This window comes from Populus trichocarpa, chromosome 1 (assembly GCF_000002775.5).
Source record: "Populus trichocarpa isolate Nisqually-1 chromosome 1, P.trichocarpa_v4.1, whole genome shotgun sequence".
In the NCBI taxonomy this organism is placed as follows: domain Eukaryota; kingdom Viridiplantae; phylum Streptophyta; class Magnoliopsida; order Malpighiales; family Salicaceae; genus Populus; species Populus trichocarpa.
The window spans coordinates 48,854,037-48,871,175 of NC_037285.2; the positions used below are offsets into that span (position 1 = coordinate 48,854,037).

Below are 17,139 nucleotides of genomic sequence, written 5' to 3' on the forward strand. Positions count from 1 at the left end.
AAAATATCTTCCTCTGACATCTTTTTTTGGTGCGGGTCGTCCAGAATTGGAGAATATTGACAAGTTCCTACTCGAAGGCACTTCACCACTATTGTCATGCTTTGGAATGCGATTGATTGTTGTTCTCAAATGAGGCTCAAAATAGTATGAGATAAATGTTGAGATCTCCTCAACAATATAGGCCTTACATATCGATGCCTCAACATGCGCCTTGTTTTTTACCTTCACCTTGGTTTTATCATTGTTTTTTATTTGTTATTATTTGTTAAATTTAAATTTTATTTTTGAATTAAATAGAATTAATTTATAAAAAGTATAAGTGGATGCTCACTTGTACATATGTAGCAACATGTTAAACAATTTGTTCATTTACAGGAGTTCCAGCATGGATTATCCATTTCATGTGAATATTCATATGTATGGAAGTTGAATAAGACGAAGTTGTGGTCAATAACTGCTCCATTCCTTGTGCCTCTGACATATATATGTAGAAATAATTAAATTGTGATATTTTTATGCATAAATATCAAATAACAAAGGGTTGGACAGACCATGTGAGGTGCCATTTAGTCTAATAAGTTAATTAATTACTTGTGGGTTCGGTCTATTGAAATTGATGAATATTCTTCAAGTAGATATATAATTGAAAAGCAAATGCAGGCACGCGGTTTAAAAATATGTCTGCATCACCTAGAAGAGGTTAATACGGCAGGAAAATTATAAGGTCAATTGCTTACCATCAACGTAGGGTCGGTATTTATTTCTTTTTCTTTTGAGAGTAACATCGTAGCTATAAAACTCGGCCTAATCTATCGAGTCAATTCAAGATCATATAACTTCAATATTCTTTATCATAATATTATTTAAAATAAACCTAAACCAATCCTAAATTTATATATATAATCTGAATATTTAATTGAGTGGACTCAGTTGAGTCAACCACGAGTGAAATTGATTTATTCAAAGATGGTTTCTATTATGCCTTTGAATTTACAAAGAGATGCTGGAAATGCATCCAATCAAGGCTTTTTCAGAGGAGAAATTATTAGATATGTGAGGAGTTGTGTTTTGCTTTTTTTAAAAAAAAAATAAGAACTTAGGAATATACATTGGATGAGAATTCATATATATGATTGTGCAATTGCAAAGAATACGAACAAGACATATCTTTGTCCTGAGTACTGTGGACGCATGTGATTTGTTTGGTGACAATCGACCTATCACAATTATTAATTCCCTCTCGATCGGTACCTAATTATTCCTTATAAAGAATCCTTGCTTTTAATCGGATTGAATATATGAATTAATTTACGGTATTTTTAATAGTAAAATAAAAAAAAATGTTTATATATTTAATTTAAATTGTTAATGAATTGGGTGATTTATTCTTAGGTACTAGTAATAAGATATTAGTACCAGTAGATTTCAATTTCTGGGATTCTAAAGAAATGGAATTTTTTTCATTTTTTTTCTATACAAATTAAGAACACCAAACACAATTTTCTTACAAACCAAATAAGTTCTAACAGTTTTTTTTATTATTATTAACGTGGGGTGTCCAGGCCAACTTACACGCACTTCGATTAATTTTCACGAGCCCTGAAATTAACGATCAGGTAAGTCTTCAATAACTATCAATATTAACAGTCTAAAAGCTCAAACCTGAAACTACACTTTCATAAAAAGAACAAACTTCTTAATCTTAAATTCTAGTAATTTTTTCTAAGACAATTTCTTTGACTATTTTATAATCTAGTCGTTTTTACATTTATTTTCCATGTCTTCTTGCCGTGTGCATGTCTCCTCATGGAAAGAGGAGTAGACAACGACGGGGAGATTGTACAATGCATTGTGTAAAATAATTAACCATTCTAGAGTCATGTGCTTGATAGCCAACAACCCTACATCTATATGAAAAGTCAATAAAAATGAAAACAATACCCGATGTATTTCTTGGTGTATAGCCCTATAGAATATTCTTAATATATACGTTAAATTTATTGACTAATCTTTTGAACAATATATTTGTAATTAAGTAATCAATGATTATATATATATTAAAAAAACTCATATTTTTTAAATATAATATGGATGTAATATTCGTTGAATGTAGTTTTTTTTTTCTAGCTTTATTTATCAAAACTCTTAGAACCGTGAGGCTTACCTCCTGTGGCTCTAGTCATTTGACTCGGTCATGCCACACAGACAACATTCATGCAATTATTAAATTTTTTATTATTTATTATTTTTAATTTAAATAAAAAAACTATTTAATAATATATATTATTATATTAATTTTGACCTTCCTTGTAAAATACACCTAGCTCCGCCCCTGTCTCCCGGAGTGTTCTTGTTCTAATGCATGCTCTTCCTTTCACAATTTTATTTATTACTCAATTTAGTGCAATATTTTCTTTATTTGTCTTCATAAATTTTATTTATTACAATTTTTTCTTTTCAAAATTCATATCTAGTCTTTTAGAGCTGCACTATACTTAGAATATGTTATCTTTTAAAGTTAATAATATCAAAGTTAGACAAATTAATGTTAATAATTGATTAAAAATCAAATTAACTATACAAGTATTATTGTTAAAAAAGGTTTTAATATTAACATAATTTTTTATAATACAAATGGGTCATTATAGAATATATCTAATTAGCAAATTAATGAGGTTCTTGTTTTTTTTAATATATCAAATTAGCAAAATTGGATGTTCATTTTTTTAATACTAATCTTTTGTTCAAATTAATTATGCAATTTTTTGTTCAAAATCAAGGAATAAAGATATCTTTAACCTTATTTTACAGCATAATGGGCTCTAAAAGGCTTTAAATTAATCTACTAATGAAATACCACTATCTCATTTTGTTTTCGAAAAACAACGTTGACTTACATTCGAGAAAGCAAAATGTTGAATGACCACCTTCGGAGTTATTATATTATAATTTGAAAAGAAAAAAGGAAAAAAAAAAAAACACTTATTTTGGTAACAATTTTAACCAATTTTCTATGTGCTCCAAATATTGAATGGAAAATTTCTGGGTGCGCCGCTGCTTTCTTAGGTTTTAAATGTTCTTCCTTTTTTTAAAAAACTAAATAAATAAATAGATAATCTTTGTTTGATTAGCCATTGGATTTTCACATCCTAATATTTGGTAAGAGAAATCGATGAATCAAAATATTAATTACTTACCAACGACCAATTATCTGTATGTGGTGTTGTTTTTGAATAAGTTAGGTGAATTTAGATTATGTTTACATGATATAATTTTAATTTTAAACTAAAAAAAAGTTGAATCAGGAAGTTTTTTTTTTTTCAATATTATATTCAAACTTATTTTATTAGTTCTTCATATTATTTTTAACTGGTTAAGTCAACTAGATTAGGTAATAATACCTTCTACGTGATAGAATTTTAGATTTGAATTAGTTAAAGAGTCATGTAGATAAATTATAAAATTACTTATTAAACTGAATTTAAAAATAATATCAAATAATTTTTTATAACCTAAATATTTTTATTACATTTAAAAAGTTTGCATTTTTTTTTCATTATTTCTCTACATTTTTTTCAAAGTCAACTGTCTTTTACACCGAACTACTCGTATACATCATTATTTTCTCGAATTTCAAATATAAGACTTGTCTTTCAAATTAAAAATTTTATCCTCCTCAATATTTAAAATAAAAAAACACTCCATTGGATTGTTTTAATTTCTTCTAAAAAATTCAATCCAAATATTCAATGCCCTCATAATACAAGTTCAATCTCCGAAAAAAAATACTTATTAAAAAAAACAACCACAAATCATGAGCGAGACTGATCTTACTCTTTAAAAAATATAAAGATATCCAGGTAAGAAAAAAAAATACTCTTATAATACCGGCTCCATGATATAACAATATTGCTAAGAAACACTCATTAGCATATTAATTTAAAACATGATGATTTCAAGTATATGGAAAATTGTATTCTTTTCTCTTATAAGAACATAGAATTTAATATAAAAATAAGAATTCCATCATATTATATGAGATTGGATATTACAAATACAAACGTACTAAATAGTTTCTCTTAAATCGAACCCATCTATGACCACTTCGAAATTACCAACTGCAACGTAAGATTTATGTCCATTGCCAAATCGGATTTTTAAATACCAAATCACCTGCGGATTATTAACTGTCAAATCATCCGATTTTACTGTGGAATCCATGTCCTGAGGTTGCGCCGCTAATTGTTCAGACCTTTTTTCTGGAAGGTCAAGAGTACCTCTTTTTTTCTTTTTCCTTTCAAAGAATTCAATGACATCTTAGCCAAGTCAAAAAAATGTACAAAAAGAACACGATTCGGGTTGTTACCAATAGACATTGGTATCAATGATTTCACACTAACATTTAATTTCTCCATGAAATTAAAAAATCTCAAGGATAGGTATCAACTTGTTGCCTTATTATCTGAACCTGACCTAAATTAGAGTTGGTTTGAACTTGTTTAGGAAATTGATTGAGTCAAGCCCGGGTTACCTGTGATGCTAGTTTCAATGAACTTTTTTTTTAATTTTTATTTGATATGATATCATTTTTTTTTTATTTTTTTTCAAAACAACATTAGTTTTAATTTTATTATTTTGAATAAAACAATTGTTTGATGTAATGTTTTTTTTTTAAATAAAAAAACATGATTTTAAAATAGATTTAGGCCGGCTCATTACTCCGAGAGATGACCTAATCAACCCGCAATTCAGATATTAGATCGGGTGAGAATTATGAGATCAAGGCTCACTTGCCAAACGTGTCATATCCCAATTTCCGCTTCTTGATCGTCAAAGAAAAGCTTCCATATTTGAATTTTCTCCTAAAAACACGCTAATCATTTTCAACCATTAAATAAAACGACATTTATTTTCCCTATAAACACTTTCTCTTCGCTTAACTAAAATCCACACAAAGGCAATCATACTCTCTTCCACTAAATCAAATGGCAAAACCAACCCTTTTAGCCGTCCTTGTAATCCTTATCTTCAATATAACTTCTTCTTCTTTCTCTGCCGCGGCTGATGGTGATGATTCAGTTTATGAATCTTTCCTTCAATGCCTAGAAAGCAACACAAACCCACAAGACGAAATCTCTAAACTTGTTTACTCACAATCTAGCACATCTTACACTTCAGTTTTAAGAGCTTACATAAGAAACGCACGTTACAATACCTCAGCAACTCCGAAGCCAGTTGTCATTGTAACTCCAACTCAAATATCCCATGTTCAAGCCACGGTTATTTGCACAAAAAAAGTTGGTTACCAACTCAAAATCAGAAGTGGTGGACATGATTATGATGGGATTTCCTACGTTTCTGACATGCCCTTTTTCGTTCTTGACATGTTTAATCTCAGATCTATTGAAGTTAATGTCAACGATGAGTCTGCTACTGTTCAAGCAGGGGCTACTCTTGGTGAACTTTATTATAAAATCTGGGAGAGCAGCAAAGTTCATGGTTTTCCTGCTGGGGTTTGTCCCACGGTTGGTGTTGGTGGGCATTTAAGTGGTGCGGGTTATGGCAATATGTTAAGGAAATATGGGTTGTCGGTTGATAATGTAGTGGATGCAGAAATTGTTGATGTTAATGGGAAACTTCTTGATAGGAAAGCAATGGGGGAGGATCTTTTTTGGGCAATTCGTGGAGGTGGTGGTGGAAGTTTTGGGGTTATAATTTCTTACAAGATCAAGCTTGTTTCTGTTCCTGAGACAGTTACTGTTTTCAGAGTAGAAAGAACACTTGAACAGAATGCTACTGATGTTGTTTACAAGTGGCAATTAGTTGCTCCTCAAACAAGTAATGATCTTTTCATGAGGATGCTCTTGCAGCCTGTGACAAGGAACGGTAATCAGACTATTAGAGCCTCAATTGTGACATTGTATTTAGGGAATTCTGATAGTCTTGTGGCTTTATTGGGAAAAGAATTCCCTGAATTGGGATTGAAGAAGGAGGATTGTAATGAGACAAGTTGGATTCAGTCTGTGATGTGGTGGGATGAGTCTCAAAATCTTGGAAAGTCGCCTGATGTTCTTCTTGATAGGAATCCTAATGATGCCAATTTCTTGAAGAGGAAATCAGATTATGTTCAGAATCCAATATCAAAAGATGGGTTGGAATGGTTGTGGAAAAAGATGATTGAAGTAGGCAAGACTGGATTGGTTTTCAATCCTTATGGTGGTAGAATGAATGAAATTCCTGCCTCAGAAACTCCATTCCCTCACAGGGCAGGCAATTTGTTCAAGGTGCAGTATTCAGTGAATTGGGAAGAAGCAGGAAGCGAGGCAGACAAGAATTTCATGACTCAAATAAGGAGGCTTCACAGTTACATGACCCCATTTGTTTCCAAGAATCCAAGGAGTTCATATCTGAACTATAGGGATCTTGACATTGGTGTTATGGAGGCTGGTAAAGATAGTTTCGAACAGGGTAGTGTTTATGGCTACAAGTATTTCAATGACAATTTTGATAGGTTGGTGAAAGTAAAGACTGCTGTTGATCCAGAAAATTTCTTCAGGAATGAGCAGAGCATCCCTACTTTACCAAGTAAGGCATAGAAGATTTTTAGTAGTGATTTTAACCAAATGGTTTGTAATAGAAATAATAATCTATAGTTGCTTTATTTTCAATTGAAAAGCTACATGATTGCTTTTTGGTGGAATCTTGCCCTTCCATCATCGTCGATCTTTTCCTTTTTCTTTAATTTATAAAATAAATCTTACTTTAGGGTAATGCAAATCTGTGATCTTGACAATAGCAGATCTTATCCCCTCTATTTATCATACTTGCCTTCTTCAAGGCTGAAATGTGATAAAGACCTTGATGCCAAGTGTATGCTTTTTCTTCATTTGATCTCTCGTGAATGAATGGTTACTTGTTTTGCCATGTAGCAACTTTATCTACAGTCACAAATCATAAAATATATAGGACAAGGAAAGGTGCATTAAGCCTCCGTATCTTTAGGTGATATGTCGGGTTTCAAAATTGTGAAAAAATATAAAAAATAACGCCCAACAACCGCAATATTACCGTGTCAATCATATATGAAAGTTGCAAGGTTCTTTCCATTTTGGTTCTGATTAAAAAACTGTTTATTGCTTACATCCCATGAGTTTTGCCATGTTTTCAAGGAAGGAACATATGCTCTTATGTTCCAAATCCGTACAAAAGGCTTACATATGTGCTTGTAGTCTTTTAGGTCATCCACACACGATAAGCCTCGACATGGCTGACAATGTAAAGGCTTAAAAACATTTGCTTTTGTCCAACTAGCTTAGATTCTTCACACATCTCTTAACAGATAGCAGTCCAACAACTTGTTCCAGCACCAAAATCCCACTATATACCAGCAACTAGCTTACATCTCATGAACCACATGACGAGTGTCGTTTCTCATCAATCTTTTGTGCCCCAGTTGCATCAATTATCCTCACAGATGAATATAGGTCCTATTGGCTTTAACAGCTATATATCACATGTGGCTCGTATTGATGCCGACACTCAATTTAATTCTAATAGACTCAACTTGAATCAAATGAAGGCTTGTATACATACTTTTTCTTCCGTGTTTTATGTCCTGCTCAGACTCATTGTGTTGCTTCCTGGTAACTGACGTTGTTCTTTTATTGCAGATGTAGAACATGACTCAGGGGTTACTGGAGGCTCTACTTCAAGGTCTATATCATCCATGTTGATTCTAATAGTAATCTTGATATACTTTGCTTGTCTTTAAGGATCAGAGGATGATGATGTGTTCGTAGCTATTCTTGGATTTCTCTTCTCTTTTGTTTGGCATTCCAAGTGGGAACTCATAGGCCGGCCTGTTTGTATATAATTGAGGATTTTTCAATTCCATTTGGAGAGGGAAAAAAAAAAGGAATCCTTGAAGGATATTTCTACTTTTTTGTATGGTGTTCCCTTGTTTGATCCTATTTATGAAAGCACTATAATTTGCCATAGAATGGTCATGGCTCAGTGACAACGACCTGATATCAGATGGTTTGGTGGTCCTGAATTTAGGCAGTGAAGATATGTGGCTAAAACTGGATGTGAATTAGGGGCTAGCCCAAAGGCCACAAACATCTACCGGGCCCTTCTTCTTTAATCAGAAAGGGCAGGCTGCTTCTATGCATACGAAAAATGAGGCTCATAATCTAAAACAAGAAAAAGAGGCATTAGCCTGTCATATTAGCTCAAGCTAAAAGTTTAGGATCTACAATCATATTTCGTTTTTATGAATTTCTTCCTGTGTTCATTCATAGGCTGGGTTGGGCAGAGGACATGTGGCCAGAAGTTATGATTTATTTTTTTCAAAAATAGAAAGGCAGATAGACTATCTCAATCTTTGGAAAAAAAAAATATATATTATGTACACATCATTCCATTTTTTTTTATTTGAAAAATAATTAACCACACCTGTATTAAGTTCGAAGACTTAGATATGCTAAAACCTACAAGTCAAATAGAGTATGGCCCTATTTCTTTCGGAGATTATAATTATGCTTGCGGTTGTATTTACTGTTGAGTATAATTTTTAATAGTATAAAAAACATAAACAATAAAAATATGTTTTTTCATGTTTGTGTTGTACTTTTTATTGTGATCTATATATAGTTTTAAAACTCGGCCTGGCCCGGCGGGTTGATTCGGGATCCGGCTAACCCGGGGCTAGAACCAGGTCGGGTTGAAGAAAAAACAGGGGAAGAAAAAATCCGGTGTGACCCGGTCAAAAATCCGGTTGCAACCCGTTGACTTTTGTTTTTTTGTTTTTACTAAAATAACGTCGTTTTTATTTTTTTTATAAAAAAAATTAACCCGAGCGACCCGGTCAAAACACAGAACCCGAACCTTGAACCGGGACAGGTCTAAAAACTATATATCTGTATAAAAAGTTATCGCAACCGCTTTATCAAACATATTTTATGATTGAGGTTTTTTTTTTTTTTTTTGTAAATCAATATCAAGATCTTCTAAGAGAGAAGATATATATCAACACTAGCTGAAGAAACAAATTTAAACCATCAATCATAGGTAATTTTCCAAAGTGACTAAAATTTTATTTGATTTATAGCATACGGTGAAACCATTCTAAATCAATTGTATATTGTCTTACAATTAAACAATCTCATATATTGGCAGAAAAATTGAATACCATAGGGATAGCAATCATAAACCAACGGTCCCACAACATAACATTGAAATCAATAAAATTCTCTTTGCCATAAAAACAATGAACGAACGACTCCTAAATAGATTAAGAGTAGTGTTAGACACTAAAAATCTAAAGAATTCAACCAACTTAATCATGAAAAACTTTCTTGGTTTCAATTCTCTTGTTCTTGATTTCCTCTTGAATCCTCCAACACAGATTCATCCACATAAGGCTCAAAATCTGACTCAAATGAAAAGGTCTCCACAACATCAAAGCCCATCTCCAGTCTCAAAGGTTTAGTTCTTCCATCTTTTAAGTTGAAAAATGTCAACTTATCAATTCCATCCCTTAATGCAACATTAGCATTGCAGACGCCAGTAAGGATAATATATGGTAACTCTTTTGTTAAAGCTTCAAAGTTCACTATCTGCTTCTTCTTCCATATTTTTCTATCATAGTTCTCGATGATCCATAGCTCCATGAAACGTTCGCCTTCCTCTTTACATATTAGGGCAAGATTTCCCTCAAACTCACCGAGCATCATGATCTTTTGATGATAATTCTTACGAACCGGTTCGGGTAGCGAAATCATGCTATATATCTCTTCCTTCACATGGAAGGCAAAAATTTTACATCCAAACGTAAGCCAATGAAGTGAACCACAAGCAGATACAGAAGGATTAAAACCAATGAATGACTCGTACAAAATCACTTCCTTCAGTTGCTTCCATGCATGGATCTTTGAATCAAAAACCTCGCATCGAAGATTATTAAATCGATAGGAATCTCTATCTGTACGAAACTTAGGCTGAGAAAATCTCACAATCTTGTAATGCAAAGGTCTTGAACTTAACACAATCATACCAATTGCTTTATTCCTATATCGAGTCTTTGGATTCGGAATTTGTTTCCATTGTTTTGTAGTGGGCTTGCACACATAAACCTTCGGAATGTTTCGATATGTTGGCGGGAAATGCGTGCAAAGCAAGAGACCTTGGTTTGTCGAAGCCTCAATCTTTACAGAACAAGGTAAGAAATCGAGGGATAGTGTAGGACGCGAAGTTGTATTGTCAGGAGACAAAAAGATAGAAGAAAATCCTGACCTTATTATTCTTTGCATGACAAAGCCAGATATGCTTTCGGTTCTCTGGCTATGGACATTCTTTGAAGTTGATTCATCAGTATCCGAATCAAGATTCTGAGTAGAACCCATTAACGTAATTGGTGTTAAGCATAAAAGACGTAAAAAAAATAGTAGGGGAGATTTAAGAGGAAATATTGAGATATAGCAGAAGAAGGTAAACAAGTTGTGCTAGCGGCTCATGGATTTATATGGAAGAAGAAAGTAACGTATATATATATGGTAGCTAGTCAGTGTAATATAAGGATTCATCATTAAGTAGGAAACCTAATAGAATTCCTTTCCGTTTCCTACGAGGACAAGGAACGTTGGAAATCGAAAGCATTCTGTTTCCTATCTCCAGCAGGATTTGTGTAGCATCTTGGGCATGATAGTTTGGGTAGGAGCTGAACTGGGTGAGTCTTATGCGATGGCTTTTGCTAAGGCTGATTTGGGCTCAGGACTCCTGGGCTGAAGTTTTGCTGGGTCAATGGAGAACCAATTGATGTTTGTTCTTGATACTAAAGAATAATAATAATAATAATAATAATAATAATTTATGTTATTTGACTTTTATAGGCTGAGTGTAAAAAAATTAATTCAAAGTTAATGTTATTAATTTAGTGGGTCTAATAGATTTGACCTGGAACTTAGCTAATCTACATCTGGCTGAGGCTGGGTGTAAAAAAATTAATTTGAAATTGATGTTATTAATCTAGAGGGTGTAATCGATCCAGTAAAAAAAAATTTCCCAAAACAACATCACCCTCTATTTGAACTGGGTTTAATTACTACGATCATACTCGTATATATTTGATAATTACTCCTTAAATAACATAAAATCTCTCTTTTTGGCCAGCCCTTTTTTTTTCCCCAGCCATTTGCTCAGATTTTTTTTTACTGCATGTAACATGGTTTGATTAATTGAAAGGATTGGATGTTATATAATCATATCATAGGCTGCTGAAGATCTGCTTGCCATCTCTTTCACCAATCTTTCAGCCTATTATGCCTAATTCATTAACACCTCTAAACCGGTCAGTATGGAATCCAACACTAGCTGTCACGTTGATTTAATGGCTGATGCATTCAAGAAAATAGAAAAGTCTTGGAATAATTTTGAAAGTTCTTCATTTTGGACTTTGAAGTTTCCGTTCTTTGAATGAAAAATTGTGATCAGCATAAATTGGCAAGTGGCTATAAAGATGCAACTTACCTTGTGTTGTTGCATCACAATCTGAAGGAAAAAAAATGGAAAGATCAAACTTCAGCATGCGTCTTTTACTTCTTATACTTTTAGTCTCTTTAGCTCGGTCTGCAGATTCAAGTTCATCTCATGAGATGTTCTTGCAATGCTTTTCATCTCATATCCAGCATTCCAAATCATATTCAGAAGTTATCCTTACTAAAAATAGCTCTGCTTACTCATCGGTTCTGCAGTCATCCATTCGAAATTTCAGATTCTTGAACACTTCAACTCTGAAACCTCAATTTATAATCACTCCATTTAATGAGTTTGAAATCCAAGCAGCCATTGTTTGTGCCAAGAAATATGATATGCAAATAAGAGTTCGAAGTGGAGGCCACGACTACGAGGGCCTGTCTTTCCTGTCTTATCAAGAATTTGTACTTGTTGATCTTGCTGAACTTAGTTCCATCAGTGTTGACATCGAGAATGAGACGGCATGGATCGGGGCAGGTGCAAGCATAGGAGAGTTATATTACAGAATTGCGGAGAAAAGCAAGGTTCATGGCTTCCCGGCAGGTACTTGTCCTACGGTAGGAGTTGGGGGACACTTCAGTGGAGGTGGATTTGGTACCATATTCAGGAAGTATGGCTTAGCAGCTGATAATCTTATTGATGCTAGGATAGTTGATGCTAATGGAAGAATTCTTGATAGAGAATCAATGGGAGAAGATCTTTTTTGGGCCATTCGAGGAGGGGGAGCGGCTAGCTTTGGAGTCGTTTTCTCATGGAAAGTTAGATTGGTTTCGGTTCCTCCAACTGTAACTGTTTTCAATATCGGAAAGACCTTACAGCAAGGTGCATCCAATCTTCTTCACAAGTGGCAAAACATTGGAGATAAGCTTCATGAAGACCTTTTCCTCCATGCTACTATAGCAGTTGCTACCTCTAGCCCCAATGGCAATAAAACTATTCAAGTTTCGTTTGTGTCATTGTTTCTTGGCAGGGCTGAGGAACTTCTCCCTATGATGCAAGATAGCTTCCCTGAGTTGGGCTTAATGCGCGAAAACTGCAGTGAAATGAGTTGGATCCAATCTGTCCTCTATTTTGGTGGCTTCTCACCAAGTGACTCCTTAGATGTTCTACTTAGCAGGACTGCTCAGTTTAAGGGATTCTTCAAAGGGAAATCGGATTACGTTAAGGAACCTATTTCAGAAACTGGCCTGGAAGGGCTGTATAAAAGGCTCCTTGAAGAGGAGACGTCAATGTTGATCTTGACACCTTATGGAGGGAGAATGAGTGAGATTTCGGACTCAGAAACACCTTTCCCACATAGAAGTGGGAATATTTTCGAAATCCAGTACATTATAACTTGGGATGTGGAAGAGGAAACAGAGAAGAACCTAAAATGGATGAGAAAACTGTATGCCTACATGGCCCCTTACGTTTCAAACTCACCAAGAGCTGCCTATCTCAACTACAGAGATCTTGATTTGGGCAGGAATAATTATGGAAATACCAGCTTTGCGAAGGCAAGTGTTTGGGGCTTGAAGTATTTCAAGAACAACTTTAAGAGACTAGCGCGGGTTAAGACTGCAACAGATCCTTCCAATTTCTTCAGGAATGAACAAAGCATTCCTGTGCTGCAAAGAAAAAGGAACCTCAAATAAACTTTACCCCAAGATATTGTACAACATATTGGTAACAACAGGATAGATATTAATAAACTATTTAGCAAATTTTAAGTTAAAGTCAAAAGCCTCAAGAGAAATGCTAAATCTCAATTTATTGTTTGCTTCCAGTTGTAGTTGTCTTTTTAAGCGTAAAAAAACCATCCCAACTTTAAAACTTAAATTATTAGTAAGATTTCAAGATATGATTTATATTATACTCTAACATGTTTTTTTAAATGAAAATTCTTTAGCCTTAAAACTTACACAAGTCTCTACTACCTTGTATTTATTTATTTTTATTAAATTAATAAAAATAATGAGATTCAAACTAAAATTATCTCAATCAAAAAGTTTAAACTATTAAATAAAATTGTAAAATATAATCTATATTAACTTTTATAGGAGCTGCAGGTATCCAATGCCTAGCTTTCAGCCTCTTGTCTATGATTTACCTGTAAGAGTTGTGCATGGACTTCCCAATTTTGGGTTAGGCTCAAAAGTCTCGAAGTCCTTGTGCACAATTGGGCCTCATCCTGTATGACTTACAGAAGATCCATAGCCAAAATGACTGAATTGGACTAGGCCTCCAGAAAGCCTATATTCCTTTGTTCTGAGTTACTTGAACAAGAGTTCTTGGCAGAAGATCGACTTGATAGACCACATAAATCTGCAATCTTTCGGTGTTTGCCTCGTCAAACACATTCATAGAACCAATTAAATTATTAACCAAATGCAGCAGAGTCAACTAAATCTGATTGAAAATGTCTGTTGTCTCAAGCTGTTTGCTCATATTTTCTAACAATTCTGAATTTCCTCATCTACCTGACAGACAAAACTTTGAAATTCAGAAATAAACCATGTGATTGCTTTATTTGTCTATTATTCAACTTCAGTTTTCAATCACTATCTGAAAGCTCCATATTCCATTATAGATTGCATCAAGTCACGGACCATTACTTGGTACCATGACATAAGTGTTATGCAAAAATATCATCATCATCTAAAATGTATATGTACATTTTTACATAGTATTTTTGTAAAAAAAAAAAAATCCAAAGTGGAATTCAAAAAGTTCATGCATACATCTAATTAAAAAAATCAAGAACTATTTATGCAACAAAAAAAAATATTATTAAGCTCAATCCCTACATAGCCAAAGTTAATTAGTCAAACTTATGACTCGGATCATGGACTCAACTGGGCTCAATAAATTTTTTTATATATAATTTTTTATCTAAAATAGAAACCTATAAAATCAAGGACTAACAAAATATCAAAGTGATTGAAAAAAACATTCACACTGAAATAAAATTACATTGCTCAGTTATATAATCAACCAAATATGATGAAATTGAAAAAAAAATAAAAAAATACAATTGTAATTAATAAAAATAAATAAATAAAAAAGAAGCAAAAAAGACCTAGTCTCTCGGACTAGGAAGGCCTAAAGTTCCTAGGCCTCCAGAAAAAGCTCAGGCATGCACCACCTAGATTCTGGTGACCTCTAGTCGCAAGGAAATCGGGCTGGTATGCTTCAAACTAAAAGAAGCTCACTTTCAATTATATTTGGATCCGTAAAAACAAAAAGAAAACCTTTAAATACCTTCTAAAGTATGTCAATAACTTCTAATAATCCTAGAATTTATTCAAAAACTCACAATCAACTCAGAACAAAAAACAATTTTGGGTTCAGATCTATAATTTTAGATAAGTTTAAGAGAAAATAAAATATCTTGTATAAACTTTCTCTGTAAAAAAAAAAACTTAAGACTATAAGAGGATTTCTTAATTGATTTGAAATATAAGAGTAGTATTTTCAAAGAAATTGCGAGGGGGGCAAAGATTTGAAGAAGCAAGGAAGATATTATTGGTGAAAAACCATCCATACAAGGCTTCTTCCTTTTCCAAGAATTCAGCCGACATCACAGAAGACTATGAAAAGGAAAAAGGATGCCAGCTTGAATGAACCAGTAAAGCCACAAAGTAAATATCTTTAACAATGTATGGGCTCCTATACTCTATAGTGAGAGCCAGCTCTGCTATATATATATGTGCTTTATTAAATCCTTAAATTCTTTACACATTGGATTAACTAAACTCATGATCATGGTGTAGTTGCAGACATGGCATGGGAACTGGTTAATTAGGGTACTGAAACTATTTCTTTTAATTATAATGATAAATTTTGTTCTAATGATATTTGAAGTTTTTTGAACTACGGCCTGACTCTCATGCAAGGATATTCATTGCTCCAAGCTAGGTCTTAAAAAGTCGGCTTCTTCCATTTTCACTCACAGCCGCTTCTTAAATTTGACGGCAAAAGGATCACGCAAGGAACAAACCAATTTTCTCTCCATATTTTATAATAAATGGTTAGTTACTCTGGAGTTTAGTGTCAAAAGTTCTTAATAGTTAGCAGAGCAGGAGGCTCCTAAACGCATAATTTTTAATTTAACTATTATATCAAACTAAATTTTTGCTACGAGATTTTAGAAGTTTGGATTCACATGGGGTTAAGGTTTTATAACCAATAGAGTTAAGTAAGATATCTAAATTAACCATCTAGTAAGTGGTCTAATGTTCAGAGTTTAGGATCAAGGGGTTTGCTTCCTTGTGATCTTAAATTTGAGACATGTGGTTGCTAGTATGATAGTTAGGTTTACATGATCGTTAACTTCAGGGCCCGTGAGATTAGTCAAGGTAAACGCAAGATGACTCAAACATTTACGTTAATAATAATAATAATAAAAAAAAAAGAGTAAGACATCCAAATTAGATCTAGAAGTTACTATATAGGATTGGTCATGTTTTCCTATTTAATCTAGAGTTAATTTAGATTTTTTTTCTATTTAATTTACAGTTTTTTTCAGTTTTATTTAAAATGTTTTTTTTTAATAATACAGAAGAGAATAACGGATATAAAAAGTTATCCTGACATCTTCAGAAAATAAAATATTTTTGGAGCAATTTCGTTATCCAGTATGTATGAAAGACTTCTTTTGTACTATTTTATGTTTATCCAAATCATTTTTAACTGCCACAACCTCTTAAGGACAACATTGTTAATTATTTACATATGATCTCATAGTGGGAGTAATAATTTATTTGGTGATCAGTGAATAAGATTCCAAGTTATATCACAACAAATTTCTTGTCAGCATCTATATGTAAGGGAATTAAATTAATGACCAGACAGCAAGTCATTAGCATCCGTGCTTGCTTATCATAATGTTTCTTTTTTGGTTAGAAGCCATGAAAACCAGCGTAATCCAAGAGAAAAACTCCTTTCAGTGCACCATTATGTATACTTTGACAGCGTCATCTTCCTTGGAAAACTTTGATGGAATCTTTTAATAATAAGAAATACTAGTTGAATTATTAATACACTTAGCTTTTTAGTGTCTATTTGAGAGTGTAGTTGTGGTTGTTTTTCAAAATACTTTTTGTGCTGGAATGCATCAAAATGATGTTTTTTTATTTTTTAAAAATTATTTTTGAGATCAGCGCATCAAAACGATCTAAAACATATAAAATATTAATTTTTAACAAAAAAAATTGAATTTTTGTGGAACGCGATGCAAACCGCGTTCCCAAATGGTGCCTTAATTAGTATTACAATGCGGTGCGGTGCGATTAAAGTTGCTTTTAGACTGATTATAATTTTAAAAATTATTTATTTTTTATATTCAAACATGTTTTTCATTTCAAATTGTGATAAATACTCAGATTTTTTAAAAAAATTAAGCTAAAATTCATAATCCACAACCACCACCACTCCATCCAACTTCTCCTGTGTTGTCCAAACTAATGGCCATGGTTTAAAGAGACCTTGGAAAAATCTGATTCGTACGTACTCACAAGATTAATAATGGCAGTGGTTGAATGAATGCATATATATACCAAGATGCTAGACTTTTTTAAGTGTAAAATGAAAGGGGGATTTTGAAGATGGGCCACTGAATACAGAGGA

General features: G+C 33.1%; 3 protein-coding genes across 3 annotated transcripts; 2 read left to right on the forward strand and 1 right to left on the reverse strand.

Moving 5' to 3' along the window:
- Window positions 1-4,886: 4,886 nt before the first annotated feature.
- Window positions 4,887-8,000, forward strand: LOC7480401 (berberine bridge enzyme-like 21). The gene is made up of 2 exons (XM_002300522.4): window positions 4,887-6,585; window positions 7,671-8,000. Exons 1-2 carry the CDS (start codon window positions 4,986-4,988, stop codon window positions 7,769-7,771), a joined length of 1,701 nt encoding a protein of 566 aa, XP_002300558.2. The 5' UTR covers window positions 4,887-4,985; the 3' UTR covers window positions 7,772-8,000.
- Window positions 8,001-9,207: 1,207 nt separating this feature from the next.
- Window positions 9,208-10,493, reverse strand: LOC112326063 (putative F-box/kelch-repeat protein At1g12870). The gene has a single exon (XM_024593344.2). It carries the CDS (start codon window positions 10,401-10,403, stop codon window positions 9,363-9,365), a length of 1,041 nt encoding a protein of 346 aa, XP_024449112.1. The 5' UTR covers window positions 10,404-10,493; the 3' UTR covers window positions 9,208-9,362.
- A 1,047-nt stretch (window positions 10,494-11,540) lies between these two features.
- LOC7471681 (tetrahydroberberine oxidase) lies at window positions 11,541-13,304 on the forward strand. Its single transcript, XM_002298993.4, has one exon. It carries the CDS (start codon window positions 11,562-11,564, stop codon window positions 13,164-13,166), a length of 1,605 nt encoding a protein of 534 aa, XP_002299029.2. The 5' UTR covers window positions 11,541-11,561; the 3' UTR covers window positions 13,167-13,304.
- The last annotated feature ends 3,835 nt before the right edge of the window (window positions 13,305-17,139 follow it).

Excerpts from the sequence above, each read along its gene's own strand:
- LOC7480401 (XM_002300522.4), top strand. The coding sequence starts at position 4,986 with ATGGCAAAACCAACCCTTTTAGCCGTCCTTGTAATCCTTATCTTCAAT. Across the intron at positions 6,586-7,670 it reads GAGCATCCCTACTTTACCAA|ATGTAGAACATGACTCAGGG; the intron begins GTAAGGCATAGA and ends CTTTTATTGCAG.
- LOC112326063 (XM_024593344.2), bottom strand. The coding sequence starts at position 10,403 with ATGGGTTCTACTCAGAATCTTGATTCGGATACTGATGAATCAACTTCA.
- LOC7471681 (XM_002298993.4), top strand. The coding sequence starts at position 11,562 with ATGGAAAGATCAAACTTCAGCATGCGTCTTTTACTTCTTATACTTTTA.